Genomic DNA, 23,249 nt, shown 5'->3' on the forward strand with positions numbered 1-23,249 from the left:
TATTATTCTAGACCGATTTGGGTGAAAAGCATAACAACGCTATTCAATTTGAGTCATTTTCACAATTACATTTAATTAAATATTTTGAAAAATGGAGTGAACAATGACTTGAAATGTTGCACACAATCTATCGGTCTACACCAAGTCTAACATAAAACTGTTAATGCTTCTTCAAGAAAAAAATGTCAAATACAAAATATGAGCATTTTTCTTCATATTTTTTTTTAGATTTATCAGATAAAGTGTTGCATTCAATGGCAACGATGCTTTTCTTTACTTAATTTTATGTCTGAAATGTTTATACTCAATATCTATAACTTTTGGTGTTGGTTTGAATGAAAGAAATGAAAGCAGTATTCCTTAAAAAATGAATATAAACGAACGAACACATGAACAAACGAATAGAAAATATGGCATGAACAATATAATTGTGAATTTAAGAAAAGGATACAGGTAGGTAGGTAGGTAGATAGATAGGTAGATAGATAGATAGATAGATAGATAGATAAGCTTTACAATTTACATCACATACAAATAAAATGAAAGTGTAATGATTGTAAAGAATCATCGCTCCGACAATTATTCACTCCATCGTTTTCTGGGTTATTATATCCCTTCAAAAAACTCAGTTTTCAGGTATTGAACAGCGCTAACACTTGTAAACCAACACTTCTATACAACAAACCCAGGTGCGAGTGCTCCATCAGAAGTATTGTTGACAGCACCAACACTAAATGTATACATAGGTAGTGGAAGCCCGGAAGTCACTGGTTTCATTGCAGAACCAGAGTGGGGTAGCTTAATTCTGCTATAACCATTTCCTTGCCTAAAAATATACAGTGCTATATAACAATGTAATGCTCTTAAAGTGCTTTATTGGTATTATTTACGATACTGTTTCGACCTAAAGGTACTTCAAATATCAGCAATTTCAATCTCATTGAAATCATACTATTGCTTTTACTCCGTTACTCTACGGTCCGAGGCGAAATGTAATGGACCGTCAGTAAGGATATAGTAATGAAAATTAATGAAAATTAATGAAATTACGACAATTTATTTAAATTATCAAATAAAATCATTTAATATAAATGCATGTAAAGTCTGTTATACTGACAATGCTATATTTTCCTACGTACATAGTCTAAAATCTACACGTTTGTCCTAATAATCAGAAAAAAAATTGATTTCATTTTTAAATGTTTCAAAGATAGAAACTAGTGAAAACATGAACAAAAAGAACATAATGTGTGTTAATGTACTTCATACTAGTAAGTTAATAATAATCTGTTTTCTTACCTATTGGAACTATTTATCTTACCTGATATCTAACGGTCTAACCCGGTTATCGTCACTGTCAGATGACGAACTGCTTGATTCACTGTTGCTGGAGTCATTTCGCTTTCTCCTTTCATTATTCCTCTGGCTTACTTGCTTCATTTCTATGTCTCTCACTGTAATGGCTGAACTTACATGTTTCCCAGACAGTCCATTGCCTCTCGCTGTTACTGACGATCGAGGGAATCGTTTATTACTCGGGGTATTCATATTAGGGCCTCTCAGTCGGCTATAAAGACGAAAGACGAAGTAATTTTAGCATGGCCATCTTGATGTTTTTCAATAAAGAAACTTGAAGGCAATTCGTATTAATTAAGAGTCGTTATAATTAGAATAACATTTATAATTGTGGTTCCGTCTTTAAAGTTTGAAACATGTTGCATGATATACTTTATTGTTGCAAGCAATATTTTACATGCCGTTAATCGTGCAAGATATTTTAAATGTGAAAATTTTCCCATAGAAGACCACTCCACATTAACTAAAATTATTGTACAGTGTACATGTATCACAGAATCAGAAAAATAGGTGTAAGATATACTTACACAATATCGCCTTTTGAACTGCAAAAATTGTAAATAATATGCAAAACAAACAGTCCGATGACAACGCCCTCAATGATGAGTACAGCTAATAATGCCCTGCCATTACTTGTACAGGTCACACATTTTGCTTTTGGTTTCGATTTATTAGCGTCAGGATCTCCAGCAGTGAAATTCACAGAGATAGTTTCACCATCAAATAATGGCAATGTTTCCCCGTCGGATACCTTTTAGATTTAGAAATATTATTACAAATTAGTAGCATGTTCATAAATTAAAAATATCCCAAATTAATGTATAAACAAAGAAAAATGAAAATATGTAAGCGTAAGGTTTGAAAAACTGTTTCGGGTTGTGATTTTCTGCCAAATATGAATAGGGTATTTATGTCAGTCTAATAAGTAATAAAATTCAAAAGTTAAATATATATATTATCAAACTGCCATTTGGCTTACATTGTAATAGCACAACATTAATATGCAAAACCAATAAAATGTAAAAATATCAATACAATGTAATCTTTTGATTTATTTATATGTGTGTTTGTGCGTGCGCGTGCGTGCGTGCGTGCGTGTGTGTGTTGGTGTGTGTGTGTGTGTGTGTGTGTGTGTGTGTGTGTGTGTGAAAATGCAATACATTAAAGGCAAATTTAAATTACAGAAAGAAAAAATCTATCTACACTTACTTTAATTGTTATTGAAAACATTTTATCATTTGTAAAGTCAGGCGCTTTCTTCAGTCTTAGTTTTGCTGTTGAAGTACCAGATTTGACCATTCTAAAATATTCAGCCCCAACACCTTCACCCATGATCTCAAATTCAAAATCGTTGTCATCATTTCGGTCTAAATCGCTTGCGCTAAACGTCAAAAGGTCGGTATACAAATGTGTTGAAGGGTTTATCTAAAAGATAAAGACACTGTATTTTTTTAAGTAACATAATACTTATTTTTTCGATGCTAAGTTAAGTGAATAAGCAATACATTTTGAAGACTGACTATTTTAAGTGATGACCAATTATTGATAATTACAAATATAAGAACAAAATACAATAAAACAGCTTAAAATATAAAAAGACTATCACAATGTATTTTACGAATTGAGCGTTACCGATACATTCTGAAGGATATTTACACAAAATCCAATGTGCACGTGGATTAATAATTATTCATCGAAAATCGAATATGAAATACAATGTGACATTGAAAACAAATATGGCAAAATGTTATCTCATTTTGACTTTTTCTTGTACTCTTATCATTTATACTTGTCATGACACAATGTCAAATTAATTATCAAGAAGGGATGTAAAATAACTTATAATAACTAAAAAACGAGAAAACGAGAATAAGATGAACAATGCAAAGGCAACGTTCACAGGACCCAGCCCCAGACACACCCAAGCCACAACAACAGGTCACCCTGAAGGAACAAAACCAAAACAAGAAGTGGAAATACGGGCGGCGAAAGGAGGAGAGGGACACGTTATGTGTGAAATGATAAAAACTAAAACTTTAATGGCTCTGCTCAATGAGAGTCATGATTTTATGTTGTTTTCTTTCTACAGTTTTAAAATTCAATCATGTGTGCATATTTACAACATGTTGTTTAAATTCATACAAAAAGAATGGTAAAACATGCAAAATCCCAAAGTTATTGTCGAAGATTAACATATTGACACGATCTGGAAAAAGTGACATCTGAAGCTTTTGTATTTAAAATCTTTTAACAGTAGGAACATAACACAATACCATGTAAAAATGTATAACTACGTCAGCAAGATTCTTAGTGGTAAATAATGCTTTATTTTAAATAGCAGCTGACCAAATAGATTTTATAACTAATTTGTTTAATGAAAGACATTCCAATAAGTAATAAATTAAGCACATCACAAATCTATGGTTGCATACTTCTGTCACCAGATAACCATAAAACTAACTAGTTAATTAAGAGGTTGACTAGTTACGTAACTAGTTAACCTCTTAATAAACTAGTTAGTCATATGGTTATCATAAGGGGAAATAAATGCATGTTAGTGCCTACAACTGCCATCCTTTTATCATTTTACCAACTAAATGTTCAGTGGTTAACTAGTTTTTTAACTAGTTAACCGCTTAATCAACTAATTACTTAAGTGATTAACTAGTTACATAACTAGTTAACCAGTTATCACTTATCTATAAATAGATATTGCTTAATATTTGGAAAACTGTACTGTACCATAATCATTCTTCCGCATATGCAAAACAGGGTTATAGATTAGTGATAACTGGTTAACTAGATACGTAACTAGTTAATCACTTTAACTAGTTACATGTAGTTATGTAGTTAACTTGTTACGTAATAAGTTAATCACTTAAATAACTAGTTAGTTATTTAGCTAACTAGTTACGCAACTTGTTAATAAATTAACCATTATCCTAAATATCGCTAACTGGTTAACAAGTTAACTAACTAATTAATTATGAGGTTAACTAGTTGAGTAACTAGTTAACCACTTAATATTAAGCTGGTAAAATGATAAAAGGGTGGCAGTTGTAGGCACTCAGATGCATTTATTTCCCGTTATGATCTTTTTATTTATTGAAAAAATTAATTAGTAATATAACTTGTTTACCACATAACAAACAAGTTAATTAAGAAGTAAACCAGTTACGTAACTAGTAAACCTCTTAATTAACTAGTTTGTTATATGGTTATCTGGTGTCAGAAATATGCCACCATACAAATCTTTCTAAAACCGGTTTATCACAGATATACTTTTACGATCAAAAATTAATTACCGCAATAGGTTGACTGAAACCTGCATCAATTAAAAGAACAGGTGCGTGATCGTTGACATCTTCTACGTTCACTGTTATCGCTGTTGTTGAACTAAGACCGCCAGGATCCGTACAACTTATTATCAGAGATGTCGATGAAGGTAATTCTGTGCTTGAATCCTCCAAGTCCCATACTTTTGCCAACGAGATATGACCATTGTTACTGTCAATACTAAAAAAACAAGGGCAATTAACATTGAACATTAAGTAAATTGTAGAAAAGACCGAAAAAAGTAAATAGGAGATAGACGTCGGAACAAGCAAAAACAGACAGGTAAATGTGGTAAAATTTATGTTTATGCAAATATTGCTTGAAGATCCTGAAAAAGGAAAGGTCAAAACATATAATGACCAATGATTTAGATATAAAAGTCAAAACTGTGTATATCTCTGAAACCTTTCGCGGTAATTCTACTTTTTCTTCTTCAAGACCTACAAAATTCTGTAAACAAAGTGACATTTTTTATCGCGTATAACGTTTTGAATGTTCAACGTCTATCTCTTATTTATGTTCGTTATTTTTTTGTCTTCAAGAAACATGAAAACAAGAAGAACAGAAAAAAATGTCTGTAGTTAATAGAAATATTATTTACACACAAACAAAATAATTTATTGAATGAGTGTGGTCACAAATTTATTTTGTAGCAACGTACATATTTATGTTGGATTCATTGAATCATTATTTTTTCCATCTATTCAACATACCGGTAATTTACAATTAGTGTTTATAATTGAGACACATATTTTTCGTGCCTATTATGCGGTAAAAAGTATTTGACGAATGAAATACCAAATAATGGCTAAAAAATGCATCAGGCTACAACCCTTTTAACGACACGGTCCGTTGCTTTGAAAAATCGGTCGGAAGTATTATTTTATCGCGCATGCACGATCTGCGTAGGGCAGCAAGAGCATCGCTCTGTATAAAAAATATAATTGAAGATCATAGACAATTTCGAATTAGTTTAAAGTAAAAATTATAAAACTATAGCATTTTACAAAACATAAAAGATGTCAGCAAGTTTGCCATAAAAATGAATGGAAAAGACGATTGTTTAAGAACTCTGCTGGTATACGCAGCCGGCAAAGCAATCTAGCAGAGCATTCCAAAATATAGTGTAAAAATCCTCTGCTGGTATGCTCAGCTGGCTAAGCAATCGAGTGGGTCATTCCAAAAATGTAGTGTTAAAATGCTCTGCTGGTATGCTCAGCTTGCTAAGGAATTTGGCAGGGCATTCTTAAATAAAGTGTAAAAATGCTCTGCTGGTAAGCTCAGCTGGCCAAGCAATCTAGCGGGCCATTCCAAAATATAGTGCGAAAAATGCTCTGCTGGTATGCGCAGCTGGCTAAGCAATCAGCTAGCTAGGCATTCTAGCAAGGCATTCCTAAATATAGTGTAAAAATGCTCTGCTGTTATACTCAGCAGACTCGGCAATCAAGCAGAGCATTACACTATATTTCAGAATGCTTTCCTGGATTGCCTAGTCAGCTAATCATTCTGAAATAGAGTGTAAAATGTTCTGCTAAAATGCTGAGCTGTCTAGGCAAACTAGCAGGGAATTCTTATATAAAATTGTTCTACTAAAATGACGAGCTGGCAGAGCAGTCTAGCAGGACATTCTTAAATACAGAGTAAATAGTCTTCCTCTTTTACTCTTATGCATCCTCTTGTAATCCTTAAAATGTTATTTTTGTTGCGGGATCTATTTCACTGGTCTGCGTCTGCGCCTGTGACTGACATCCTCGAAGACTTCCAGGATATTGGTACTGGATTTATTATATTGGAAATGGATTTATAACCTATTTTGGGTTCTAGAAACCCTCAGTAGTCTATTTCGTTGATCTGCAACTGATTATTGGGCACCCATGACCTTTCTAAAAATATTAAGTGCCAATGCAGATAATGACATTTTTACTTCTGCCTGTCCCTCAAGTGTCTATTTGTTTGGTCTGCGACTGATTCTGGGACAATGACAGACTTTTAGGTATTTTGGTAATTATGCAGAAAATGACATGTTTTAACTCTAAGGTTCATCCAAAGTCCATTGTGTTGGTCTGCCACTTATTCTTGAACACTGGCATACTTTTAGAAATTTTCGGTGCCAATGGAGATAATGACATTTTTTCATTAATCATTCCATAATTAGTCACTTATTGTTTCGTATATCTGTTATAGATTCAATTCACGTTTTAAGTACTTCCTGTTATAATTCATCCAAAAACTACTGTTTTCTTGGTGCATAACTTGAAATCGCGTCTATTAAAACTGTTGAATACGATAACTTGTTGTTTTCCCCCACGCAGAATTGCAGTATATAAGCACCGAAACACGAGGCTATCTGATTTGTACGAGGGGGCGTAGCCCCCGAGTATTAATCAGATTGCCGAGTGTTTTGGTGTTCTTTCTCTTTTGTATCATAGTCAAACATAAAAGCACGTTCCCTGATGTCACAATATGAAACCCCGGCAAAAATGAACCAATGAACGAACATCTGAATTTGACATTTCTGTCGCTTTCCCTTTATCTGCCGTCACAATATGTAAACCCCAGCAAAAATGAGCCAATCAATGGGCATGCTCTGGAGTGCGGGTAACTAATACCCGCACTCCAGTTAATACCCCGGTCACATATTCACGGAATACGCCCACGGAAGAGCTACGGATTAATTCCGGCATCGTCCGTAGCTACCCGTACTGGTCAGTAGCTCTCCGTATTGTAACCGTAATCCATCGTAGTAGTCCTTGTATATCCTTAGCGATCCTTGACAATTTTTGAACATGCACAAAAATTTGCTACGGAAAAATCAACCGTAGCGTATCCCTACTAGTCCGTAATAATCCGTACTGATACGTACTGGTCCGTACGAAAACCGTAATAGTCCGTACTGATTCGTAGTCCACCAACTTGTCAAGGGTTTCCACGGTTTGGTACGGAGAACTACGTATTTGTACGGTTACCCTACGTATAAACTACGGTTTTAATACGGATTAATACGGCATTGTCACGGAAAGCCACGATCGTAATACGTTGTACTACGGAGAGGCAAGGATTAGCACGGTCTTATACGGTTTATTGCGTTGCAACACGAAACGGTACGGAATGGTACGGCCCACCACTGTTTAGTACGGATGAATTAAGTATCATGTACTTTTTCAAGGGTATAAATACTACCTTCTTGTTAAAAACAGACATATATATTTGCGGAAACATTTAATAAATGATAATTTCCATTTACTGGCTGCAACTTTATATTGAAATGGCTCAGAATGCGGAGGCAGTGGTCGAGCTACTTGATGACATGTATAGAAGTAAATTTTATATAAGTAATAGAATTATATTTAATGTTACATATTTTACAAACATTGGATTGTGAAATTGGAGTAAATATGTACATAAAACGAAGTGTCTCATAACCCTCGGACACTGGCCCGTGAGTGATGATATGATTAATTAACAAGCGTTTTACATATTTTTAAAACATAAACATCACGATAATTAATGTAATTGTAAGATGAACAGAAAATCTTAAAATTAAAAGAGAAGCAGTATTGATCAACATTTTTCATTAATGATTACAAGTCCATATCTAATCAGGTAAGAGAAGACAGACGAGATGGTGGACTAGAGATGGGCTTTTACGAAGACCGCTTCATGTTTAGTATGAGATCATGGCCGAACTTGTTGAGGATCCAGCGTCCTTCAAGAAATTCACTTTAATCGGACCTGATGTGTCTCGGGGTTCGGACGCGATTAGGCTGAGTTCTCTCCGCCAAAATCATTGAACGCTGCAATTCGTTTTCTATATGTTCTTTTCTTTGAGGCATTTTGAAAATGAGCAAGCAACAGGTTGTGGACGGATGTATTAGGTCCGTATAGATCCGTGGCAATTCGTTCTTCTCCGTATCAATACGTTCTTCTCCGTATCAGCCCGTACTTATTCGTACTAACCAGTGCTTATACCGTAGCAGACCGTAGTGTATCCGTAGTGCGTCCGTCCTGATTCGTGTCGCTCCCTATCAAACCGTGTCGCTCCGTAACAATCCGTGTCTCTCCGGGGGCTTTTGGTGGAATCCATCGGACTCCGTACTCATACCGTTGTGTGTCCGTACTGGAACCGTAGCGGACTACGGAATTTCACATTTCCGTAGTAATCCGTGAACAATTAGACCGTAGCTGTTCCGTGGCATTATCCGTGAATATGTGACTTGGGCATAACGCACCGTGCATTGTAGGAGCACATTTGTCTCGGAACATATTTGTCTCATGAAGTGTGACCGATGTGTTCGTAAACATTCATATTTGCGACAAATTGGAAATGAGACAGATGTTTTCGACACACAATAGAAAGGACACTCGAAGCACATTTGTCTCACATTTTTTACATAAAAGATAATACTTATGTCCATCTGTATACCGGCTACCAGCCATTGTTCTGTGTTTTCTGTATTTATAATATCGTTTTGAGGTCACTTCCGGTCAGTCAAAAACTTCCTGCCTTTGCAAAGGAGTCATATACTAAATTAAAGAATATCCCTGTTCTCCATGTCACAATATAAATTTCTACAAGTGCAGCATCCAGAACCTAAACACATATGCATCAAGTCTATTCTTATCGTTATCAATTGTGATACGTCTATTTTCAATGCTTAAAGTTTTATAGATGATTAATGGCACTAGAAATATTCTTAGCAAAAACAAGGTAGTATCTACGATGGCATAAAGGGGACATAGAATTTTCTTATTTATTACATGCGCACACAATAGCTTTTTCCGTGCCCACGCGATACTATTACGTGCGCACGCGATAGCTATTACGTGTGCACGCGCATATGTATTGCGCATTTGGACCCTGCCCGGGATCCTCGCATGAATAGTTCGGCGCCCCGTGTATGTGTCGAACCTATAGCGGTTAGGGGCAAGTGTTTTTTTTTTAATCACTCGGCTACGGAGGCCCTTAAATAATCCATGGAAAAAATAAGAAGACCATTACACACGTTTTTTCCTTTTCATCAGAAATATATGTATAAAAAGTCGTCATTTTACAAGAATTTCGGCTTTCAGACTCGCAATCGAAAAGGCACTTACAACATGCAGGAGTTCCTAAAATAATCCAGGTAATGTCATAATTATGGAATATAGGGCCACTCAGAATCGGGCGAGACGCGACATTCCGAATGATACACCAAGCGAAGCACGATATTGTAACAGAAGATCTCGCAATGTTAAACTATCCCGTACCAAGAGATTTCAGAAATGAATAAATTTTTACTTCTTTAGATAGGGCAAGTATGAATTTATTAATATTCAAATAATAACTTCAAAAAAATCGCGATAAATGTGAAATAATGCGTCATAAAAGTAGCAAAATGTAAACAATGTAGTACTTTGACTTTAATACAAAAATCTAAATCAGTTCAACTGTACAAACTGCAAAAAGCAGCAGATGAAAAATGCTTCAGATAATTAGCTAATCAGTAACTTTTTGGAGCTAAAAAAGTATACCAATGAAGAATACAAATAAAAGCATTTCTCACGCATAATGGGCCTTAAAGTGATTTTATGTAGACTATAAAGGGAATTCTGCTTAGCGGTATATGAGCTGGAATCAATTTCTTGTCTTGCATTGACGAACGGCATGCGAAGCGAGACGCAAGATTTCGCGAGACGCAAGGTTTCGGTGAGATGCGAAACGAGTCACGATATTGTATCATTCAATATCAACCGATTACGGTGTTCCGTTTGGACATAAGTAACATTTAGTCTCCCTGAACAGCTATGCACAATGGTACAATGGTGAAATTGAGATATTACGTCGATGGTACGATGATTAAAACCTGATGACATGATGGTGAAATCACGATGATGCGATGACACGATAGAGAAAATAATATCGCGTGTGTTTTCATCATCATGTCATAGCAGTTTCATCATATCGTACCATCGTATTTTCACCATCGTAACATCGTCTTTCACCATAGTACGATCACGTTGTCATCATCGAGCCTTCGTTGTTTAACGTTCGTACCATTGTGTTTTCACCATCGCACCATCGCGTTTTCATCAACGTACAATCGTGCCATCCTGCTGTCACTATTGTTATATCATGGACGGGATTTAGTATGTTTCAGTGTACGCCTTCAGGTTAAGTCAGTCAATTTCTTGAATTAGAGATATTATAATTAATAGTTCACTGTAAGTTTTCATAAAATTTAATAAAGCATAAGCAAACCTATTGATGATTACACTAGAGGTAAAACGGCGAACCTCGATTCTAAAAAAGAATTTCTGCCGTGAGGAAATATGTGACAAATAATTCATAAAAAAATGACATGAGACAAATGTGCTTTCTTGTCCCTTAAAAACACATGAGACAAATGTGCTTTCTTGTCCCTTAAAAAACTTGATCGGAGCACATTTGTCACGCAAATGAGTTTTTTTGGTTAGACATTTGAGGTCCCATTTGTCTTATGTGGGACAAATGCGACCGCATCGGTCTTACGTAAGACAAATGTGCTCCGAGACAAATGTGCTCCTACAGTGCATGTATATGTATACGATTTAACCCTGACACATTTTCAACAGAAAGGTCTATGATACAAGTGCAACATTCGCTACTATGGAAAATCGCATTGTAAAAAAAGTCTTTAGTTATCAGCAATTTTAATAAATGAAATTGGTTGTTGAAAAGTAATCCCTTTGATTTACAAAATAGTCAGATGCACTTACCTAAAGTAGTCATAATGATCATTAATCTGTATGGCATATTGTGTTGAGTCACCATCTATATCAGTGCAAGACAATCCAGGATCTGATAGTTCGGTGCCCACTGCCTAGATATTGAAGTTTCAAGAATACAATTTTACTCCACATTTTTTTCATAAGAGAGAGAGCCTTTGCTTTTAACAGACAACACGTCTGTACATTATGCTTATTTTCCAAAGCATTATATAAAGCAAACTTATTTTGTTTCAAATGCTCTAGACTCAATGAGACAGACGCTGTATCGATTACTAGAAGTTGACGCATGAGATTTTGCAAGTGAAAAATCTAACATTGACAGATAGTGATTCAACTTATGCAACATTTCCTCTCAAGTTACATAGCCATTTTATAGCCAGAGTCATATCAATTCTTTATTTATGATCACGAGTCTAAATTGCTAATACACATGTATTAGTTCAAGCTACATGTATTTTGTGTTGCAGTTTTTTTAATTTAAAACAATAACAGACATATGTTCAGCTGTTTGTATGCGATTACGATGAATGTATATATTAACATAGCACCAGCAAACTTGTAGGTATGATACAGCAAGAAACGTCAACAACGAACGAATGTGTCGCATTCTTAAGTTGTCATCCAAAAAGTGATTCACAGGGTTAGAAGTACATTGTATAAATCAATCAGTAACTTCTTTAAAATATATTGATATCAATTACAAATTTATGCTTTTAATTGGCAGGTTCATCACAATATGTATTCAGACAATTAACTTTATTAATTATGCAGGATGTAGAATATAAACAGCTTTTAAATACAAACTTATCGATTGGAAAAGTAAAATGAGACTCTTGTTACCGTATCTTCTGTAAATGATATAGTAGTTGTTGTAGCACTGATTGAGTTGCCTTCATTGACGTTTGTCACTGCAAGTTTTAGAGTTTTCTCCGCTAGTCCGTCAAGATAGTTATCACTCACGGAGAACGTGAACATGTAGCTATTGACACGTTCAAAGTCAAGAAATTGACCAAGAGTCAAAATTCCATCTTAAAAATAAACTCAAACGTTAGAGATTAAAACAGAACGAGTTTACGAATTTATAAATGGCATAATAGTTTTTTTTATTCAATAGATTTAGTAATAAATCCATACGAATATACCATTTAATTTCAGTTAAATTAGGTAACAACTAATTTTCGTTAAAGACCAGGCATATAAAAATCAAATTGTTGAACAATTAAACTAAGACAACAATTTTGCCAGTCGTATCTAGCACAAGCAATCTAAAATAAGGAACAATATTGCAGTATATAAGGGTAAATTTATATTGTATATTGTATTCAAACATTCTTTTATTTACTTGATGTATCCAAGGTAAATACAGATAGTTCTGAAGTCGGGTCAATTCTGACAGTAATGGTAGTTGTTTCGCCGACGTCAGGGTTTGATATCGCCGCCGTGAATAAAGCCGTTCCGACGGAGGTATCCTCCGGAAACGATTCTGAATGTGGTAAGTTGGTTATTTCTGGGTGAGTTTTATCTCCTGTAAAATTATGAATTTAAAGGATAACATGTTGTATCATAAAGAACAATACTGTACGGAAGGAGCATCTTTTTTGTCATTAATGAGATTTTTATTATTCTATTTAAAAACATTGGATGGGTGTCATGTTTACATTGTGTCTAAGATTGTTATAATATTACGTCTTCATGTCTCTCTGAAGCTTTGATATATGACTTTGGAAATACAAGGCACAGTGTAATCGATATTTAGCTTAAATTACAAGAAAAGCAATATGCATATTAAGCAAATAATCATTTTTACAAGCCATATAACCTGTTAAAATCTTTATAACGAACTTTTATAAATAGGGACACAATATATCCTCTCTTTAATTGACATAAAAAATTTCAAAAAGTATAAGAAGATGATAAATAACATCAATTCTGACCAATGAAATACGATCATATATACTGTCATATATTTCTTTCGAAACCTTTGGTGCAATTAATATAATTTCTTTCTGTAAAACACATAATTAACTCAATATCAAAAGGTAATAAAAATGGTTTTCGCTTACGTGTAAATGTGACATCTAGATCTCCACATTGGTCAGCATGTTTCGGATCTTTAAGACAAATCTGGACACTGTATGTCTGACCATCATCATCAACTATTCTTAGTTCCCGATTTATCTTTAACTTCACAGATGTTGCTTCTACAAAATAAAAATATATTTAATTCATTTCGGTTGTGTCTTTTCATGTCACGCCGGCTTTCTTATGGTGGTCATCCATTATTTCTGGTGGAGGAAGGCCCCCTTATGAGAAGTATCACTCGGCTGCAATAAGAGCTTTAAAACCACTTTATCCTCTTACTTTTGTTTAATGACAAGGCAAACACGAAATTTGCTAACGAAATTATTTTTATCAAAGAAATTCTCCATTCAACCATGGAAACGGCTTTTAGATGAAAAAGTTAGCGTATATGACTGCTATCATGGTAAAATTGAAAGTACTTGTACATACGCTTTTATTTGAATAGGAAATACCTGTTATTTCAGCAATGATTACCTGTTTCACATTCATAAGGTACTTGCGAGTTGGCTATAGTACATGTAAAGATAAGATCATCTCCTTCATTGTCTGTAGCGGCCACTGTATATAGTGTGTCACCAACCTTATAATTCATTGGATCTGCATTAAAACTGTTTGGCGTCGCGGCTATTCAAAGATAAAAACCAAGTTCGATATCTTGAGTTAAAAGATAGGTTTAAAGCAATGTCAATGCCAAATTCGATATCTTGAGTAAGATATGTTAATTAGAGGCAATGTCCATACTAAGTTAAACTCAAAGCCATTGCTTTCTCACATTGACTTGTTCGGCTTACAGTTCTGATATTGTGATAAAAAGAGTAGAGAGTATTGATTGTCCATTATCAATTAGGGATAAGAAGATTAGTGAGTAAATGTGTCCATTATCAAATAGATTAGAAAATTAGAGAGTAATAATTTTATCAGCCAGCTATATTGTTACAATGGCCAATAGGGTGGACAAATGATAAGGGATGAATGTAAACATTTTAATACTATTTTCCATTGAAAACATTACAAATTAATCTAAATATTCTTGATTATTAAACATCACCTTAAGTAAACAATGAACATACTTGTAAACCCTGTGAAAGTCGGAGCTTCGTTCAGTGTTATAGTAATTGTTAGTACGTCTGTATCACTTCCACTATGACTGTCCGTACACTCGATTGACACGGAATAAGTTGTTGTAGCAGACGACAACCCACCGTTCTCTCTGATAAGTATTGCATAATCTGTAAAAGAGATATAACTTACAGAAGGATATATGTTAATGTTTCCCAAAATTGTTTGTAAATGTATGTCAATGTACTTTCAAACTGGTAGTAATTAGAAAATAAATTAAGCAGAAAAAAATATTTCTTTCAGATTCTCAAAACCACTAATATCAATGATTTAAAATAAATGTGTTTTTATATTTTCATAAAGTGTAATGTTAAGTTTTGCATCAGTTGATACTGCCAATCATAAACCAGATGTAGGTCTAAGTTTCAAAATTGTTGTGATTATTATGCGTTCAAGTAATTTGAGAAAAATTTAAAGAAAGGCAAATAATTTGCTTCAACTTTGCATTGAATCATTAGGAAATGTGATTGAAACAAATTAATGCAAAAGATGTGGGTTATCAGCCTACCTTTTCAGTTACCTGCCCCTATAAGAGTGATTTTTTTTGTTTGTTTTTTTTACTTTTTTTCTTTTTATCTTATAACTTAATGTTCTAATCGAAGGCCTTATACCTGAATTTTGAATAGAGTAGCATTTTTCATTAAGCAAAAACAATTCCTTAATTCAAAAGTTTAAAGATATTTAAAAAGACAAGTTTGAACATGTACATGTATTAAATGTCTTAGGACTTAATGTCTTTATATAATGTCTTTTTTTGATTCTTGGATTCCATGTACTTCTAAACATTGAAGTATATGCTTTATTCTCACCTCCAGATACAGGTGGATCCCTATCAAGGTAGAAAGGTTCCACTGACATTGTGTTGACAATTGCGCACGTGTACGTATCGGCAATATTATCATCAGATGTAACCACTGTAAACAATGTTTTTGTTGTTGTTGTGTCCTCAGATATAGGAACAGTCGCTGGCAAATTTGTTATCACAACCGGCTTTAATAAGAACGGACGAATTTGTTTATATTGAAAAGAAAAAAAGAAAAAATGGTATATATAAAAAAATCGAATCAACGATTGCTTTTGGACTTTTGTGAAAATACAAAATGTAATTCAAATAAATGATTGCTTTGGTGATTTTAATGATATAGACTCTATTGTAAATAGTGACATTTATATCAGATGTTTGTTTCCTTCAGCTTTAATCATACTGGAAATCCGGTGCATTCCAGCTGTATCATATACTCCAAAACTGCGTTCTTAAGATTGGGTAATTTCGCCGTTATGAATAAGGTTTAATATTCATATGCTATGCGGGTGAAATGTAATTAAAGTTTTATGAAATCTCATTAAAGAAGGTAAAACATTTATACTTTGGTAGAATATGCAAGGAAAATATTTGCAATGTACATGCACTTATGTTTTTGGTCGGATAACTTAATTAGGCGGATACCATCGAGACTGTTATTCTGAACCTAACTACAATACATGTCAGATATTATCATTATCAATAAGTCATTATCTTTTCAATTATTTGAATACTTAACATGTACACATTTTGAAAATAATCTGACAATCTAAAATATATAGATGATGATTTATTTGCAACTTACGTAATTGACGGCAGTCACTATAATACTAATTTGACACTGGGCATAACTGCACGCTCCTTCGTTGTAAACGTAAGCAATTATCGAATACGTGCTCGAGTCAAATATTTCATCGAACTTTTCTGCCAAAGTTACAGATCCTGAACGCAAAAGGAACGTTATTTTTTATCATCGCTTTAATGCTTTTGTGCATGAGGAATAATCTTCAAAAGAAATTCTAAGTAAATCTGAACATGTTATTTAACTTAAACGCCGTCATCGACGTTACAAGAATCGAAAACAAGAAAATATTTATATGCTTGTTTTCGTTACTGATATTCTCTTAATTATATTGTTATCATACTTTTTTTTAAAAAAAGTGCGCATAGAATGATGGTGTTACCAAACTTTGTTTTATGAAAGGCAATAAAAGAGAAATATACCTGTTAAATAATCAAGTGCAAATAATGAGGATGATTGTGACTTTATAGAATAACTGAGGTCATTAAAGGGACCGCCGACGACCAGAGATGATATGTCAAACATTTCGTCCCCTACACTAGCCTCGGTATTCGTGGAAAATGTGGCATCATTACATTGAGGCGTGGCACTGCAATATTCTGAAAGGAAGAATACATGTGTATATTTTCTACATTTGATAAAAATGCACTTTTAAATTGTGAAAAGCTGGAACGTTTAGGGACTATTTCTTTTTTCTTATACTTACGCACTACATTTTGATTATTATAAACTATAAATGCTTTGTACAGTTTAATTGAATATATATTTTGGGCTGAACAGGAACATTACGATAGGAAATCTAATTTATCATTAACTCCATTAAAATCAGTATAAAATTTGTATTAAACCTTCTACGTCGATCGTAAGATCTTCACAAATCTCGTTCCTCCTCTCGTGACCACAAACATGAATCCTGTAAGTTTTGTTGACTTCCTTATCCCATAGATATGTCGTCATGGTTATGTTTCCTAGTTGATCTAGAAACAGTAATCTTAACCATTAGCTTGTAGGAATGAAATTGGAAATTGAGTTAGCATGTATGAATTGATGGTAGAGGTGGATCCCTTACTAGCAATTAGAAAAGAAAGTTACAAATCGCAGACTTAATTTTATTAGATATAACAAAAAGATCGCCCTGCGCAGAACGAGCAAGCGCAAAATGCTACACCGTTTCTATAGAACTATCGTATTCTAAAAAGGTTCTGAATTCAATCAAGCATGATGAACCTTTTTTACAGTTGGCACTCGTTGCTGTGGGTGAAAAATCATCACGAATCCCACGAGAGCATTATAACAAACCTAAGAAAGTGAAAATCCCGACATCTTTAGAGACTGTTTAAAAGATATATTGGTGACTGCACAATTTGCATTGCCACCAAACACCGACTTATCGCTTAAAATCTTGGAATTAATGATCCCGGAGTACAGGAGATGAAACTAAGCTCAAAAAAGAACAACCGTGGGTGAGTACAATATTTCTCTGTTTTCGCAGATTAGTCGAGTTAAAAATTGTGATTTAATTGTGATTTGCATTTACACAACTACACACCTCACGCATCCGATTGGAGGCAGTACACAGTTTCGGTCGTTTAGGTTCGAATTGGCCAGGGTCAAATTTACAAATAAGAGACAGTTTTGAAATTGAAGTGGATATTTGAGGTTCTAAATGTTAATAGTTACTATATTTCAAGTTTCGATGACTAGTATTGTGTTTCAGTTATTTAGTAAAATTGAATTTAGTGGCATTAACCCTTGCTTTTTGAGAGAGCACCTGTCAGATTTTGGAGCTAGGCGGTGAATCAGCTCTTCAATTTTAACAGGGTATCAGAGCTAAAAATAGTGAAAAGAAGTAGGGTGCATGACTCCTCGTTTGGATGTTATTTTCAGATAGTGCATTGTTTAGAAGGAAGAATTCACTATAGCTTGTGATTTAATCTTTTGACGTTAATATATTGTTGTATTTTTGCGAATAGGGGTAATCCGCTCTTTTTGTCGTTGATTTTCGCGACCAAAACAATGAAACACACAGGGCTATGTGGCAGAAAACTAGAAGGTGGTCATGTATTTTTAATTGTTTGCTGTGAGATACATATGTATATGTTAAATCTGAAATGCATTTATTTCAGGTGTGTGATTACAGACTTGTGTGTGAGGTTTTGATTGTGGCGCAGTCAGTTGTTTGCCGAGATGCCTTGAAAACTGTGTATTGCCCCCAAAGCATGTGAAATAAATAATAAGATAACTGAGAAGAAAATGTTCTTTTTGAACTTGTTTGTCATTTAATGCAAAAATATGCTTCGGACTGGTTAGGCATGTGTATTTCTCACCAAAAAGTCACATAAAAACACACATAGACCGATGTCAGTCAAGCCTGGAGCTCAACTTTTATAATTCCTCTTCTTATTTTCTTTTTTAACATTCATACTTAACTGTAATAATTTCCCCAAGTTGTTCCAAGAAAGTAGTTCGGATCAATATTGGTATCAACGTCTTGGTATGTATATTCATAAATCAAGTTTTCGTTTTCAGCGTCTGAGTACATAATCTCGAAAATGTTGTCTAGATATGACACTGTTTGTCGATTGAGATCAATGTGGGCTGAAAAAAAACAGAGGAAAAAACGTGTTCTGATGGACAGTTTTGACGTGAAACAAATGTGTTCTGAAAGAAAATTTATACATAAATAAACGTTATCTGAAAAAAGTAAGGCAAAATAAACATCTTATGTAAGAAAAATTAGACGGTAAAAAAGTAAACGTATTCTAGTAGAAAATATAGACAAAAATAAACGTATTCTTGAAAAAAAATCTCGAAAAAATCATATTGAAAATAAAGTTGACCAAATAGGTTTGCTTAAAGAATATTGAAATTCTGCCTTTGATAAAGTCTAAATAAACAAGGATTCACTTTTTAATCAGTGACATATATGAAATAAGCAAATTAGTAATCATATTTGTGACTTTAACAGCCGCAACACGGCATATACAGATGATACATAGCATTTACACAAAAATTTCATTAAAAAAAGTTGTGTGTGAGTAAAACAAAAATGAAGTAACGAAAGTTTTAACAAGGTTATCACTCTTACTCGGTAAATGCCTATAGGCAGGCACTGCATTTTTAACAACACGAAACGTAAAGACCTCAACGTCGGTTGAGTTGTACCCGTCCCAACACTGTATTGTCACGGTATATTGTTGAGTCCGGTTGTGAGTTAAACAACCGATATCAGTATCACAGTAGTAAGCCCTGGGTTGTTGGTATTTGTAACCACATCCTGGTGTCTGACATCTTAGCTTATAAAGGTTGTATGCTGAAATTTTCATGTACAGCGAAATGAAACCCGCATTCATATAATTTCATGTTATTGGAAAGCAGGCTGTATTCACAAAGAGAGGTAATGCATAGTGAAATTTGGTTTTACTTCATGTGAAGATAGAGACGTGGTGATATAAAACTATGCCACATTGACATGAGGAAGGTTTACTTTGAGTCTAAAGGTAAACAAAGTAAAAAGTAGCAGAAGACATAACACAGCATATTAATTTGAACAAACGCAGCACAGAGTACAAACAAATAAAAATTATATTATTCCTCATCAAACAATTCATCTAAAATTCAAATATTCTCTTGTTTTAAGTATTGCTGTGTTTTCTGTAAGTTTATAGTGCTCCCCCTTTAAATGGGACGTGTTTTTTCTTTTTCATTGCATTTTAAAGATTTTAATATATGGTCAGTAAAAGACCGTTCCAAAGTAAATGCAAGACGATTCCTGTTGTAGTTTTTACAAAAACGAAGAAAGAGAGCTTAAGAGAGCGACCATGGGTTCCATTATTTTTAGAGATTTGAGTGCACATTCCATACAGTTATTTTATTGGTTAAAACAATCAAGCTCTTGCAAGTTATATGCTCTTAAGGATATTAATTATAAAGTAATACCATCATTTGTGCCTAAGATAGATGTATCTACCTGGACTCTATTAATATTTATTAAATTTACTGTTAACAAAGAAGGAATTTGATGGGCTATACGTTTTAAAAATTATAATGTTTTCATTTAATATTATCTAGTTCCTAACGTTCATACATCTTTGATTCGACGTTTTCTCATAAACGGAAACAATACGAATTATTTATCTTCATAAATTCTTTATCAATATTCCTTATCAAATTCTGTTTCGACTAAACAAGGAACAGCATTGTAAAGAGAAGGTTGCCCAGCGGCCTAGCAGTCTTGCGGTGTGAAGTAAGTGACATTGCTGTCTAGTTTGTGGCACAGCGGCCTATCGGCGTGAAGTCAGCGGCCTGTATTTTTAATTTTGTAGAAGTTTGTCAAAATAATTAAAACGAAAATTAATTAAATATTAAGAAAAATCTTGTCATTTAAAATATACATAAAAAGAAAAAATCACATTTTTTTTTTATTTTTATCATATTTGTGAAGTTGGCGTCCTAATTTACAGTTGTAAAAGTTAATACTTTAAATACACTAAATGAAGATCTTAAAGCATTTTTTGTTAATTAAAACAAAAAATATATGAGATAACATTTTATTCCTTATCATTTTTATAAAATTGGTGGGTTTGCGGCCTAAAATTTTACAGTTTTAGAAAAGTTGTAAAAACAATAAAAAATAACATTAGTTCTTAAGATATCTTTAATGTTGTAGGAGTTGGTCAAATGGATTAAAACGACTCTTAGTAAGCTTTCACCCATTACTGCATAAGCATTTTGTTAAATTCCTCCTGCTACAAGTTAAAATTGCTATGAAACTGAATATTCGTCAATTTTCATCAATATTCATCAAAATTGGCACACATGTTGACTGTAGCCTTTGTAACGGCATAATCTATTTTAAATTTCAATTAACAATGGCAACGAGGTGACAACTCAAACTTGCCAAAATCACTATTTTGCGTGGATTTTTTCTATCAAAACTGATTTAAAGTGCTGTAAATTCTCAATGGATTGGCATTGAGTCAAAAGCTTTTCAGCATTTCTAACACGTTACCTTTGGATCGGCATGGGCTCTCACAAGTCCAAAATATTCTTGGCGATGAAGATGGATGCTGCCCTCTGGCACACCCTTGGTGTGTTTTTATAAGGGATGGCACCAAATATATGATCACTTTTTTAAATAACATTTTTCAAACGAAAAGTGTTTGTGGTCTAAATAAGGCATTTTCCAGCACTTGAGGCTACAAAGGGTAAAATTTAAAGCATATCTTATTCAGTTTAAGCGCTTGAGTATAAACTCTTTATTTTTACACTATACGTCACAGTATTTTTGCAATGACCTGTATATTTGGCTCCTCCTCCTAACATGTCATTTAAACTCGTTCGTGCATGCTTAGTAGACTGGGTATATAAACTGAGCACGCTTTGCAAATTCCTTTTCGATCCAGTCTCCGAGCTCCTGAAACTGCCCTGAACCAACACGGAAAAATATTGGAGAAAAAAATATGGAGCGGTTCTGAACTAAGGCCCCCACGGTTACACGTTTAAACGGATTCGTTTCGATTTTCATCCATTAACGTTTACAATAATTTTTACCGTTTAATCGAAATGACCATATTGTCATACAAAATATCTTAATCATGGCCTGTAATCATGAATTCTATCAATTCTAATTTGTTTATTCATTTATTTTCAAAGTTTCCCTAAATCTTTAAAAAAAGTATATTGGTATAATGTTAATGAGTTTAGGTTAAGGTTTTGAATTTTACATTAAAGGTGATCATTGGTAATTAACGGCATGCCAAATTTTCTTTTCAGAATTCGTATCAAATGGAAATTGTTGCATGCATACGTCTGTTAGGAAACGATGCGAAAAATAAAAATAATTTTATAATTAATACAGCTGAGAAATAAGAAATTTTCAAATAGACAAAATATATGGACCCCTGAAGAATAAATGAAGTGTGATGAAATTTGCTTTCATCTTATATTGTTTATCTTAGAAATAAACACTAAAACAAATATTAAATAAGAAAAATTCACTTTCATAGAAATTTTTGATTTTATCATTTTTGAGAAGTTTGCGGTTAAGATGTCAAGCGGCATGCCGGCCTTAAGTTTTACAGAAATTGTATAAAATATTATATTATAAGCATTTATTAAAATTAAAGATAAATATTTGTTTAAACAAAAAAAATATTTTGAGAAAACTCTTTGTTTTAATCATTTTTGTGAAGTTAGTAGCCTTAACATGGTATAAAGGGCAACATGTTACGGCTGCCCCCTGCTGCTGTGAAGTATTAAAATCTGGAAGAAGTGTGATCCATCCGAAGCATTAATCATAACAAAATTATATGAAAATGTTTATATGTCTTTTAAATAACAAAAATTGTCTTAAGAACTTCATTAAATGCCGGTTATTTTGTTTTATAACATGTCTAAAACAGTAAAAATTTAGGCCCACAACCGGCAACCTGACAAAAATGATGAAATCAAAAAAACTTTCTGTATGTGATTTTTTTTCTGTATGTGATTTTTTTTAACTTTTTTACCTGTTTACATGAAAAGATATGTCTCTCAAACTTAATAAGAAGTTGTTTTAATTACTATGACAACTCCTACAATAACAAAAAATATCGTCAGGCCGCTTGGCAGCCAACTTCACACAAATGATAAAATCAAAAAGTTCTCCAAAAGTGATTTACTTTGTTAAGATATATTTTAAATAATAAGAATTGCCTAAAGAACTTCATAAAGTTTCGTTTTTATTGTTTCGTAGCATTTCTATAACTACAGAACCGCCAATTTCCCAAAAAGGATTAGATAAAATTTCTTTCAAAGTGCTTTTTATAAATCTTTTACATCTCAAGATGCACCTTTGGTCTCAATTTAGGGTCGTTTTAAGTACTTTGACAGACTTCTACATGATTCAAAGGTTAGATTGTTAGGTCGCTGGGTGGCAAGGCCGCAAACTTTATGCCGTAAGGCCGCCAACTTCATGACGTCATGCTGCTGGTCAGTAAGGCCGCCAACTTCACGTGGCTAGGA

General features: G+C 33.6%; 2 protein-coding genes across 2 annotated transcripts in view; both read right to left on the reverse strand.

Annotated features, from left to right (window-relative positions):
- Window positions 1-56: 56 nt before the first annotated feature.
- On the reverse strand, window positions 57-11,595 carry LOC132743822 (uncharacterized). Its single transcript, XM_060732390.1, has 6 exons — window positions 11,428-11,595; window positions 4,662-4,872; window positions 2,566-2,781; window positions 1,884-2,107; window positions 1,322-1,567; window positions 57-826 (listed from the first exon to the last, which is right to left on the reverse strand). Exons 3-6 carry the CDS (start codon window positions 2,686-2,688, stop codon window positions 673-675), a joined length of 747 nt encoding a protein of 248 aa, XP_060588373.1. The 5' UTR covers window positions 2,689-2,781; window positions 4,662-4,872; window positions 11,428-11,595; the 3' UTR covers window positions 57-672.
- Window positions 4,647-23,249, reverse strand: part of LOC132743831 (uncharacterized) — a 31,635-nt gene continuing 13,032 nt past the window's right edge. Inside the window, exons 9-21 of the mRNA XM_060732405.1 lie at window positions 19,333-19,557; window positions 18,675-18,842; window positions 17,093-17,221; window positions 16,667-16,843; window positions 16,248-16,384; window positions 15,450-15,630; window positions 14,592-14,750; window positions 13,996-14,145; window positions 13,503-13,640; window positions 12,782-12,964; window positions 12,280-12,467; window positions 11,428-11,531; window positions 4,647-4,872 (exon numbers count right to left, since the gene is read on the reverse strand). Of these exons, the coding sequence (XP_060588388.1) occupies window positions 4,647-4,872; window positions 11,428-11,531; window positions 12,280-12,467; window positions 12,782-12,964; window positions 13,503-13,640; window positions 13,996-14,145; window positions 14,592-14,750; window positions 15,450-15,630; window positions 16,248-16,384; window positions 16,667-16,843; window positions 17,093-17,221; window positions 18,675-18,842; window positions 19,333-19,557 (2,165 nt within the window). The remainder of the gene's footprint in view (window positions 4,873-11,427; window positions 11,532-12,279; window positions 12,468-12,781; window positions 12,965-13,502; window positions 13,641-13,995; window positions 14,146-14,591; window positions 14,751-15,449; window positions 15,631-16,247; window positions 16,385-16,666; window positions 16,844-17,092; window positions 17,222-18,674; window positions 18,843-19,332; window positions 19,558-23,249) is intronic.

Source organism: Ruditapes philippinarum, unplaced genomic scaffold, assembly GCF_026571515.1.
Source record: "Ruditapes philippinarum isolate M1 unplaced genomic scaffold, ASM2657151v2 ctg412_1_1_1_1, whole genome shotgun sequence".
Taxonomy (NCBI): Eukaryota; Metazoa; Mollusca; class Bivalvia; order Venerida; family Veneridae; genus Ruditapes; species Ruditapes philippinarum.